The 12,742-nt window shown below is 39.6% G+C and overlaps 1 protein-coding gene across 3 annotated transcripts in view; it reads right to left on the bottom strand.

Moving 5' to 3' along the window:
- LOC134346855 (low-density lipoprotein receptor-related protein 1-like) overlaps positions 1 to 12,742 on the bottom strand; it is a 2,119,020-nt gene that overhangs the window by 912,421 nt on the left and 1,193,857 nt on the right. For all 3 annotated transcript variants that reach the window (XM_063048628.1, XM_063048629.1, XM_063048630.1), the window contains 2 exons: positions 11,494 to 11,713; positions 9,125 to 9,317 (listed from right to left, as the gene is read on the bottom strand). In XM_063048628.1, the coding sequence (XP_062904698.1) occupies positions 9,125 to 9,317; positions 11,494 to 11,713 (413 nt within the window). The remainder of the gene's footprint in view (positions 1 to 9,124; positions 9,318 to 11,493; positions 11,714 to 12,742) is intronic.

Genomic DNA, 12,742 nt, shown 5'->3' with positions numbered 1-12,742 from the left:
AGCTGCACTGATGGAGTCATCAATGTAGCGGAGGAAGAGATGGGGAGCATACTGGGGAAAGCTTGGAAGATGGACTATTCTACATAGCTAACGAAAAAGCAGGCATAGATAGGACCCATGCAGGTGCCCACAGCTACCCCTTGGATCTGGAGAAAGATGGAAGAGCCATAGGAAATATTGCTGAGGGTGAGGACCAGTTCTGCCATTCAGAGGAGGGTGGTGGTAGAGGGAGGCTGGTTGGTTCTTTTATTGTGATAGAAGCAGAGAGGACTTCTTGATGGGGCATGGGAGTGTATAGGGACAAGACATCCATGGTGAAAATGTGGTGTTCAGGATCAGGGAATTGAAACTCAGTGAAAAAATCAAGAGTGTGCAGTAGCATTCTGAAGTTGGAGTGAGGAATCTACAGAATAAAATTGACATAATCCCCAAAATGTGGTTATGTGGCTTAATCTATGGTTACAACCGGCTCTAATTGATCATCACTATATAGAATATGCATTATTCTGATATATTATTACTCCAAGAATTTCAAATAGAGGAAACACCCTCTGAATAGTTCCTGAAGATCTGGAGTCTGTCTTTATGTTCTCCCTCTTCTGGTTTAGAAACATATGAAAATAGGTGCAGGAGTGGGCCATTCGGCCCTTCGAGCCTGCACCGCCATTCAGTATGATCATGGCTGATCATCCAACTCAGAACCCTGTACCACCCTTCCCTCCATACCCCCTGATCCCTTTAGCCACAAGGGCCATATCTAACTCCCTCTTAAATATAGCCAATGAACTGGCCTCAACTGTTTCATGTGGCGGAGAATTCCACAGATTCACCGCTCTCTGTGTGAAGAAGTTTTTCCTAATCTCGGTTCTAAAAGGCTTCCCTTTTATCCTCAAACTGTGATCCCTCGTTCTGGACTTCCCCAACATCGGGAACAATCTTCCTGCATCTAGCCTGTCCAATCCCTTTAGGATTTTATACATTTCAATCAGATCCCCCCTGAATCTTCTAAATTCCAACGAGTATAAGCCTAGTTCATCCAGTCTTTCATCATATGAAAGACCTACCATCCCAGGAATCAATCTGGTGAACCTTCTTTGTACTCTCTCTATGGCAAGGATGTCTTTCCTCAGATTAGGGGACCAAAACTGCACACAATACTCCAGGTGTGGTCTCACCAAGGCCTTGTACAACTGCAGTAGTACCTCCCTGCTCCTGTACTCGAATCCTCTTGCTATAAATGCCAGCATACCATTCGCCTTTTTCACCGCCTGCTGTACCTGCATGCCCACTTTCAATGACTGGTGTATAATGACACCCAGGTCTCATTGCACCTCTCCTTTTCCTAATCTGCCACCATTCAGATAATAATCTGTTTTCCTGTTTTTGCCACCAAAGTGGATAACTTCACATTTATCCACATTAAATTGCATCTGCCATGAATTTGCCCACTCACCTAACCTATCCAAGACACCCTGCATCTTCTTAGCATCCTCCTCACTGCTAACACTGCCGCCCAGCTCCGTGTCATCCGCAAACTTGGAGATGCTGCATTTAATTCCCTCATCCAAGTCATTAATGTATATTGTAAACAACTGGGGTCCCAGCACTGAGCCTTGCGGTACCCCACTAGTCACTGGCTGCCATTCTGAAAAGGTCCCGTTTATTCCCACTCTTTGCTTCCTGTCTGCCAACCAGTTCTCTATCCACATCAATACTTTACCCCCAGTACCGTGTGCTTTAATCTCCTGTGTGGGACCTTGTCAAAAGCCTTTTGAAAATCCAAATATACCACATCCACTGGTTCTCCCCTTTCCACTCTACTAGTTATATCCTCAAAAAATTCTATGAGATTCGTCAGACATGATTTTCCTTTCACAAATCCATGCTGACTTTGTCCGATGATTTCACCGCTTTCCAAATGTGCTGTTATCACATCTTTGATAACTGACTCTAGCAGTTTCCCCACCACCGATGTTAAGCTAACCGGTCTATAATTCCCTGGTTTCTCTCTCCCTCCTTTTTTAAAAAGCCGGTTTACATTAGCCACCCTCCAATCCTCAAGAACTAGTCCAGAATCTAAAGAGTTTTGAAAAATTATCACTAATGCATCCACTATTTCTTGGGCTACTTCCTTAAGCACTTTGGGATGCAGACCATCTGGCCCCGGGGATTTATCTGCCTTTAATCCCTTCAATTTACCTAACACCACTTCCCTACTAACAGGTATTTCCCTCAGTTCTTCCATCTCACTGGACCCTCTGTCCCCTACTATCTCCGGAAGATTATTTATGTCCTCCTTAGTGAAGACAGAAACAAGGTAATTATTCAATTGGTCTGCCATGTCTTTGCTCCCTATAATCAATTCCTCTGATCACCTGCCTACAGGAATTATAGTAATTAGATTGAAAGAGTGATTAGAAAATTTGCAAGGACTTTGCTAAGACTTGGGGATGTGAGTTATGGGAAACATTGACTAGGTTAGGACTTGATTCCCTGCAGCGTGGGAGAACAATGAGGGATTTGATAAAGAGATGCAAAATTATGAGGGGTATAGAAAGAAAGTCAACGCAAGCAGGATTTTCCCACTGATATTGGGCGGGACCAGAACAAGAGGTCAAGGGTTAAAGGCGAAACACGGAAAGAAACTTCTTCACTCAGAAGGTGGTCAGAGTGTGTGAAAAGCTGTCAGCAGAAGTGCTGGATGTGGGTTCGATTTCAACTTTTAGGAGAAATTTGGATAGGTACATGGGAGGGGTATGAGAGGGGTATTAGAGAGCTAAAGTCTGAGGGGAAGTCAATGGGACTAGGAAGAATAATAGTTCAGCATGACTAGATGGGCCCGCTTCTGTGCTGTTGTTCTATGACTCTATGACTTTATGATCTTAAAGAAGATTAAAAATTGAGCAGAATTAATGTGATAGGCAGTCAGAATCTTTTGTCATGGCTGAGCAGCCTAAACCAGTATACACGAGTGTGAGGTGAGAAAAAGGATACTTAAAGGAGAACTGAGGGGTAGGTTTTCATACTGGTCATGCTGGTGAACTAGAATGAGCTGACAGAGGAGATGGTGGAGGCAGTTACAGTTATAATATCTCAATTGCATTTGGACAGATACTTAGATTGGAAAAGGATATGGGGAGATAGGACTAATACAGACAAGTAGGATTAGCAAAAATACTGATCTTGATTGGAATGAATGAGTTGAACCAAATGGACCCATTTCTATGCTGTATCATCCTATTATGTTGACTTCTCACGCCAAATTTAATGTGTACTGTTGATCTTACCAATTACAAGCCCTGATTCACCCTTCCACTTTCTTCGTTCTTCTGCAAATCAAAGATGAACTCCTGTCTGACACCATTGCCCCAGCCTCATCCCACCGACTCCTCACTCCCATTCAGGATCTTACGCTATTTCATTTCACATGTATACGGACTGCTTTGAACTTGATACCTAACCACAAGCCCCCTGCATCTTTTGCTCCCTGATGCTCCAGCCACACATTCCTGCATTCGATCAAAAATGAGTCATTACAATGAAAGAATTGTACAGTAGATTGGTAAAATTACCACTTTAAAAAATCAAAGGAGGAGCCTGGAGGTTCATTACACAAAGCAGAATTGATAAGATTCAGAAAACATCACTTGGAGGTAAGGGATCCTTAACAGAAGAAAAGTTCTTTATAGTTTATCCAAACATGTGTTACAAAAACTTTGGAAACACTCGGAACTTGCCATTATGCTTTCAAGTTATTTCAAATGAATTAATACATCTGTGAAAGTAGAGGACATAGAGATTTCTTACACACAGGTTATACATATTGTTATGACCAATTTATAAGATAATAGTTTGATGTGTGTAAACAAATTAGTTGAGCTTCTTGGCTGCAGCTTTAATGATAGAAGAATTGCAAAAATGCAAACTGATGTACTTAGTAAATTGAGAAGGCATCTGGAATGGAGTCAATGGTCAGCACAGATTTATAATCCCCTGATCACACTCATCTCCAAAGAGATAATGTGGTGCTCTGTGCATGCCTACTTATCCGATGATCTTATTAAATACGTCCTTTCATGACAAACTTAATTTGAAAAGAATTTGAAGGGCGCTGTGTTGTACAGCATGATTGGAAACAAACCTTTCATATATGAGACCAGGGTTCAATCCATTCCACATTGATAGGATGAAAGCTTTCGCTGCCTGCTGCCAAAAAGAATCCCATGTAAAATACATTTTGTTTGTCTTTATCCAAATCCCAGTGGAGATGAGCATGCAGTGTCAAACTGACCTCAATTTAACTGTAATTTCCACTATATTGATACTATTGCTAAATGTCATACTGTGGGGGAGGATTCCTCTGCTGAATCTAGCACTATATTCATTGTTAAATGGAGCTTTCCTCGGCACTTGGCCATGCTATAATTACCACTGGATTTCAAAAACAGAAATGTTTCCTTATACTCCTTTGATAAGCACAAAATGAAACCAGCAGGATAAAAGTGAAGCAGAAGGTTCAAGGATCAATCCCTAATGCTAAGTCTTAAAATCCCTTTTTTTTTAGCAGTTTGAGTCTGAAGCTAAAGTTGCAGGGTGCCAAATGAAGGGAAAAAAATAGCACAATAATATTAGTTCAATCACTGGGAAGAAAGCACAACAGCAATACACACAAAGAGATTATTTCTACAAGTAATAAAATGTAAACATATGATGTGGTTCTTTTATTCAAAAGTTGTGATTCTTGCAAAGAGTCGAATTATATAAAGAATTAATAACGAGGTGACCTACAGGGAAGAAGTCTTCTCTCTGACACAGTGGTGTCAAGAAAACAACCTCTCCATTAATGTCACAAAAACAAGGGAGCTTGTTGTGGATTACAGGAAGAATGGAGACGGACTAACCCATATTGACATCAATGGATCTGGGGCATCTGTATCACCGAGAAACTCACGTGGTCTGTACACACCAGCTGTGTGGTGAATAAGGCACAACAGTGCCTCTTTCACCTCAGGCAGTTGAGGAAGTTTGGTATGGGCCCCCAATCCTAAGAACTTTCTACAGGGGCACAATTGAGAGCATCCTGACTGGCTGTGTTACTGCCTGGTATGGGAACTGTACTTCCCTCAATCTCAGCATTCTGCAGAGAGTGGTGCGGATAGCCCAGCATGTCTGTAGTTCATGATTCAGGACATTTACAGAGTCAGGTGTGAAAAAAGGGCCTGAAGGATCATTGGGTATCTGAATCACCCCAACCACAATCTATTCCAGCTGCTACCATCCAGGAAATGGTACTGCAGCATAAAAGCCAGGATCAACAGCCTCCTTCCACCAGGCCATCGGACTGATTAACTCACACTGATTTGAGTGTATTCTATGTTACATTGACTGTTCTATTTATTATAAATTACAACAATTTCACGTTGCACATTTAGACGGAGACATAACGTAAAGATTTTTACTCCTCATATATGTGAAGGTTGTAAGAAATAAAGTAAATTCAATTCAGTTCAAAAAGACATTTTTATAACTATGTAGCTCCAAAGGAAGGGAACTTCTGATGTTAATGTTCAAAGTAAAAATGTAATTTATTCTCAGGTTTTACAATGATCCTCTTAGTTTCTGCGCCTTTATATAAGCTATATTTGGATGAGCACCTTGCATGATTCTACTTAAAGACCTACGTTAGGTAAAGACAGTGTATGACTCAGAATTCTTTGCAGGCCAGATGAGAACAAGAAATATTGAGATTGTGTGTGTATGTATGCTTGTATGTGTCGGGGAGTGCCAGGGACTGATGATGCTGGCAGTGAGAGAGATTTGATATGATAGTTTAAAAATTGTGTCACGACATTTTAAACCTACAGTGTAGTAAGTGCTCAAGAAAATAAGAGCAAGACTAGCCACTTGGCACCTGCCATTCCTCATGATCATGACTGACTGATACTTGTCTCAATACCTATTCTGTGACCATTCTTCATATCCTTCAAATTTTCTAACTTTCAAATATTTACCTATCTCACCCTTAACTAATGATGTGCCCTCCACTACTTTTAGGAGGATGAAATTCCAGAGGTGCACTTCCCTCTGAGAAAAGGAAGTTTTAATTTATTTTTATTTTATTGAGATGCAACATGGAATAGCCCTTCTAACAACTTGAGCCACACCACCCAGCAATGCCCTGATTTAATCCTAGCCTAATAACAGGACAACTTACAATGACAATTAACCTACCAACCGAAACATTTTATTTGGATTGTGGAAAAACTGGAGCACACGGAGCAATTCCACACAGTCACGGGAGAGTGTACAAATTTCTTACAGGCAGCAGCAGGAATTGAACCTATGTCAGCTGCTCTGCAAAGTGTTGTGCCAACCACTACACTACTGTTCTGTTCAAACACCTCAGGTCTACATCACTAACCCTTACGTCCATTTGTCCATGACTCTTTCACTGGTCGAAACATCTCAATGTTGACCCTATGAGCTTTCTTAGGATCTCATTTCAAAGGTACATTTAATGTCAGAGAAATGTATACAATATAGAAAATAGAAACATAGAAAACCTACTGCACAATACAGGCCCTTCGGCCCACAATGCTATGCCAAACATGCCCTTACCTTAGAAATTACCAAGGGTTACCCATAGCCCTCTATTTTTCTGAGCCTCATGAACCTATTCAAGAGTCTCTTACATGACCCTATTGTATCCACCTCCACCACCGTCGCCAGCAGCGCATTCCACGCACTCGCCACGCTCTGCGTTTTTTTTTAAAAAGAACTTTCCTCTGACATCTCTGTTCCTACTTCCAAGCACCTTAAAACCGTGCCCTCTCATGTTAGCCATTTCAGCCCTGGGAAAAGCCACTAAATACCCACACGATCAATGCCTCTCATGCCTCTTCTTGTGTTTTTAGTTCTTTCAGGTCTTCAGTGCTTGCTGCTAGGCCATGGAACATAACCATTCTCTGGACTGGTAAGCAGGTGCTCCACTTGTTCATTTTTATTGCACCATTTCAAAGGGTTTAGGGTGGGGAACAGACTTGTTTTTTTTTAGTTCTTTCAGGTTTCCTGCGTTGTGCTTGCTTCGATGTATTATTAATATACATCCTGAAATTCTTTTTCTTCACAACTATTCTTTACATAGAATCAGTTCTCATTTGTCTGAACTGTAAGGTATACAAACCCAATGGTGAAATGTCTCTTGATAAGACAACCTTCTTATTCCAGGAATTAGTCAAGTGAATTTCCATTGGACTACCTGCAATGCTACTATATCTTTTTTTTCATGTAAGGGGGCCAAAACTGAGTACAGTATTCCAGATATGACCTCACTGACATCCTATCACTATAACACTCTTCTAAAATTCCTTTAAATGTCAAAATCTTCTAGTTGAGATTCATTGAATTGCATTGTCAGGTTTTTCTGTGTAATGCTGCACATAATATCATTTTAGACTGGCAACTCTGACCTTGCAGTCAAATACTTAAGCAACACACCATAACGCAAGCATCACTCTTCTAACTACAAGGAAGTGGTACTACTGAATGATGCTTACAGGAAGCATGTTTTTTTCTGTAAAGGAGCCATGGAGATCCTGCAAAATTACGGTTGGTTTCCCTTGGCAGGAGGTCGCCAAGGAGGTCTCTGTAAGTGGTAACAGTGTATGTATGCCATCTATGAATGCTTGCACTTTGGAGATAGATGCTTGCTTTGCTGGTAAATTGTTGTGCACTTTGATTTGCTCCTGTGGGCTGAAGAAATGCCCACAGGAGCCAAGACTTCTCTCCCAGTGTATTAATTTTGGATGATCTCTTGAGTGTAGCAGTGTGCAGCAAATAGTAATACATGGTAAAATCAGCAGGAACCAGGATTGATCCTGAATCCGAGGAAGCCAGGAATGACTGTGACCTTGGCCTCCTCATGTAAAGTAATCGAAGATCTGTGACACTGTTTTTGAACCCATAGATCTCTGTGAGATTGTTGGCACGTTAACAACAGAGTTTTAGTGAAAGCAGTTTGAGTTAAATCTGATGGTTCTGTGAATAAAAAGAACTACAGTTTTCTTGAGTCTAATGAGGTTGAAAATCCCAAGAGAATCGCAGCTTGACTGTAATGCTACAGTTGATAAATTCTGGGTTTGTTTTGTGCAGAAGGAAGGTATCAGAACAAATGTGAGCACAGCTGAATAGATTGGAATAAAATTTCCTGATGGGCACTGAAACGTCCAGAAACAGACACAGTATTATTCATTCAGACGTTAAGTCAAAGTTCAACTGCCCATTTGGTATTTTTTTTATGGAGCAGGAATTTCTTGGGCTCTCCTATCAGAAGAAAGGTGAAATAACAACAAAAGATTGAAAGGATGATTATTGAAAGCAAAGACTGAGTTTATTGTCAGTTGCAAAGGACTGTGGATTATGGTTGATATGAGATTATCTATTTCAATTATTTTATAAAGCACAGTCATTCAGAGACCCAGAAATGTGATTATTACAGAAAAAAGGAACTTTCCAACTTCTGTCCATAGCAAGTACAGTGCATATATATGCACAAATACCCAATTCCCTTAAGCATATATAGTTTATTATTTCATAATCCACTATTTTATGCCATCAACTGTAAGTTACGGAACTTGAATATCCTACAGTCTATGATTTTTATTTTCCCTTCAGGAAAGTCCATTACTGCGTATTACAGTTGCAGGATGAGGTCAGTTTCAATTTGCCAGTTTTTAGCAGCTTGTCCAAGTGAAGACAAGGTGGAAATAGAAAACGGCATATGAAATGTGTGCTTTCAAAGAAAATTATTCAAATATCAGAGATGATTCTGTATTTTTGATAAATGATTGCTTAGACACTCCTGGAAAGTATCACACACGTTATAGCAATCCCACAAGTGATTCTTTACTGCCTTATTTTGCAATTGAGTAGTATTTATAAATCATGATGGATGAATTTTATTTTTATATTTCATTTTGCTGTCCATTTTAAGCTTTTTACACCAAGAAGTAATGAATAACAAGATATAAAGAATATAATCTCTCTTACCTTTGCACAATTTATTTTCAGAGATTTGTTCAATTAGTGAAAAAATAACTGCTTCACCATTGTAAATGTACATTACCTTGTAACTGTTGCTGAACATCATAAATCCTCAGCCCAAACAACGGTGGTCTTTCCTTTCGAAGCAGTGTAACGTTTCTTGTCAGCAAGTCCAACTGGAAAATGGATCCATTTGTATATTCAGTCCAGTAAATAAACTTTCCATAATGTGACAAGCCAAAGGGGTGATTCACTTCCTTGCCAGCATACACTATCTGAAATATTTGTAAAAATGTAAGAGCTAATTATAAATAACATTCAAACTGAACAGAAATTGGTAATAAAATGTAATAAACCAACAAAGAAAATACAAATTTTATATGAGAAGCATTTTTAAAAATGTTATTTTTTTGCAAAATATATCATCACGGTCCAAAACTGAATTAATTATGGTTATTACATATTTTCAGAAAAAACTCATTTTACTGTTTTTTTTAAGCATAACTGAGTTAGCAAGAAGGCCTATAATCTGATGGAGCAATGTTTGGGTTCTGCAGGAAGAGTGCAGCCTACTGTAAGTCTAATATTGGGCTTTGCTTTTATCAGACACCCAGTCAAATGGTGCTGATTGATAGCTGATGGGATTGTCAGTCATCAGCCATTTGTGAATCAGGACAAATCATGCTTCTATTGGCATTGTTCGTCTCTTTCTTCTTTTCATTTCCCTAAATGGATGTAAAAATTTCATGTATGAATTAATGTGCAATGTGCCTTAAAGATCCTAAACTTGTTATAGCCAAGGTTGGCAATGGAGACAAGCTCCCACTACCTATGAAATGCTCTCAATTCCATTTGCCTCAAATAGCCTCTGACAACGATGTCCAGCTATTGGCCTTCACGTGTGGCTTAGCAACTAAGCCCAGCACTACCGTTTCTACTGATAGGAGAAGGGTCAAAGGTGGGTTACTGGCACTTTAAAACCAGTTGCTTTGGGCAGGTGGGGCTTGTTAGCCATGGTTGGCAGCTCATTTAGGAGAACGAAACCTCTGATCTCAAACCTCTGCTGCCTTGCGGCTACACCCACTCATGGGAACACTTCAGGAGTAAACCCCGAGGGAAAAATCCAGAGCTGGAGTGCCTAAGACAGTCCTGCATTGGGTTCATTGCTGACTGGCAACTCCTGCAACTCTTCTGGTACCAAACTCTATCAGTCTCTGCCATTCCTTTGGGTTCATCAGATGCGTGAAGATGGGGAGGGGGAGCTTGCTGCATGGACAACAGCTTGCACTCCATATCATACTGCCCAGGCTTGCCTAGCTAGACTGCTAGCATGCAATATCCATGGTTAACTCTGACCAATGGAGTCCTCAGACCCCAGAATTTGCTTCAATCAATTTTTAAATAATTATATGAATCTATTAGAAATGTTTTTAAAATACCTCCATCAGGAGCATTTTGAAATATTAAAAAGCCTTTGTTAACCGATAAAGTGTTGAAGTTCGTGGACAGGGCCTTACGATACAGTACGTGAACCATACTCATCTCTCAGTATCTGCAGTGCTTCATGGAATGCTACTCAGGTCAACTTGTTCTCTCCTCTACAACCAATAAAGTGGCAGGATGGACATGCAGGCAGCAAGTTTGTATTTGGGAGATTACAGAACGTTAAATTGCTGTGTGTAGCCCTGGGAGAACTGGATGTTCAGCTGTCCACAAACTGTGAAGTGGGAAGGCAGGAAGATTGGCCACTAGGAAATTAGTTCACAAGCTCGGAAAAGAGCCATTGCGGAAATGGGAGGGGATGACAAGGGTTGCCTGTATGCACGGTCATAGTACTAGCTCTCTTCTGTCTCTCAGCTCCATTTCTGTATATTTCAAAATCTTTCCTTCTTGTTTTTATGAGTTACCTGTTAGATGATGTTAAAATCTGTTATTTCTGGGTTGATTCATTGTTGACTGACTATGGTGGTGATTCTTTAAAGCAGAGTAATGCAAATAATCAAACACTATCAATATTTTAACCGTTGATGGTATATATATATATATATATATATATATATATGACAAGTGATATTTTGATATTCATTAATATGGCAGGGCATAATTCTACTTTATAATTAAACCTGTTCACAATATTTGAGGAAAGCAGGTAGGTCGTACCGAAATGAATGGTGGCTTTCAAGGTTAAATTGTTTAATCAATTAAAGACCTTCTCTTTCTTTTGACTGAGTACAACTGGCACAAAATCTTCTGGAACAAAGGAAATTATATCTGTTTAAATGGTTGCATTATCAATTTCTTGTTACCTTTGCAAATTTTATGTTTGACCCCTTGAAGAGGAGGTTGAATTTTAATAGGTGGTGGGCCCAAAATTTTGTTAAAATCCTAGCAATTGAATTCTAGCGCCAGGATTTATACATTAATTGCAACAAAAATAACAATCATACTCACCGTTCTCCCTGTGCCATTCAAAAAGATTCTTTCAATATGATCATAGTATGCATCACACCAATATAGGATCTCAGTAGTCAGATCTATTGTTAAACCATTTGGCCAAAGCATCATCGTTGTTACAAAGAGTTGTCGATTGGAGCCATCCATCCATGCTCTTTCAATTCTTCCTGTCATATTGTCGATCTCTTCTTCTTCCCAATCTGTCCAGTACATCCAGCTGCACGCAATGCAGTAATGCATTAAAGCTTTAGTCAGCAGTAAACACAATGGCTTAGAAACTAAGCTGCAAAGTGATGTTTTTTATGGCACTATACAATCAAACGACAAACTGCTATGCAATATGTTGACATCTATTCCCAAACTGTTTTGCTTAACTTTGAACATTCAGCCGGACACTTCCCAGTGTGAGGTGTGCTTGCTGATCATCGAAATACTTAATTTCCTTTCAACACCAACCTATTCTAACAGATTAAAATTTATGGGTCAAGATATATATTCAGAAAATTCTATCTGTAGTAAGCTTCAAAAAATGCTATTTTTCTACATTTCTTGATGGAACTGCCATTGTGCAATCTACAAGCATTATATGTTTTAAGCATTGATTTGAAATACTGTAAGATGTAGGATAGAACATATCCTAATAAACAGTAGGATACAAGATTTTGTACCTTCTAACCATCTTCTCTGCTTGATAGTCATTGATTATATGGTCAACTGTATTACAGCATTTCTTCATTGGCTGTTATCTACATCTACTTATAAATAAAGTTACTTTAGTTGAACTAACAAACATCAGTGTTTTCACCTTATCAAACGTTAAATAAGCAATGAACTGTATTAAAAATAATACTCTAACATCTGTATTGTTCATGAACAAGAGTGCATTTTCAGTCATCATCTTAGCAAAAGCCGAAGAACAATTTCTAGCTCAGAAGAAGTAACTTTCTTTTGGTAATCAAATGGACAAGTTTGTTGACTGGTTTAGAAGACTTATTTTTCCAGACAGAAGCAGCAAGTGAAATTGATGATACAACTTAGTGAAGCATGTGAAGTAAATTCAACTTGAAATTTTCATGACACTGCTGGGATCAGCATCTCCACCCTGCTGCTTCTGGCAAGGCATCACAGGGCTCTTACTGCATGCATCATGCACGTGAATCAGGCGTTGGCTCCAGAGGGACTGTGAAGAAACTGACAGCATTGATAACAGTGCACTTGTATCCCTTTGGGAAGTCTCATCCCTGCT

The sequence above is a fragment of the Mobula hypostoma genome, chromosome 5 (genome assembly GCF_963921235.1).
Source record: "Mobula hypostoma chromosome 5, sMobHyp1.1, whole genome shotgun sequence".
Classification (NCBI taxonomy): domain Eukaryota; kingdom Metazoa; phylum Chordata; class Chondrichthyes; order Myliobatiformes; family Myliobatidae; genus Mobula; species Mobula hypostoma.
Note: the sequence above shows the minus strand (reverse complement) of the source record. Positions and strands in the feature narration are given on the sequence as shown.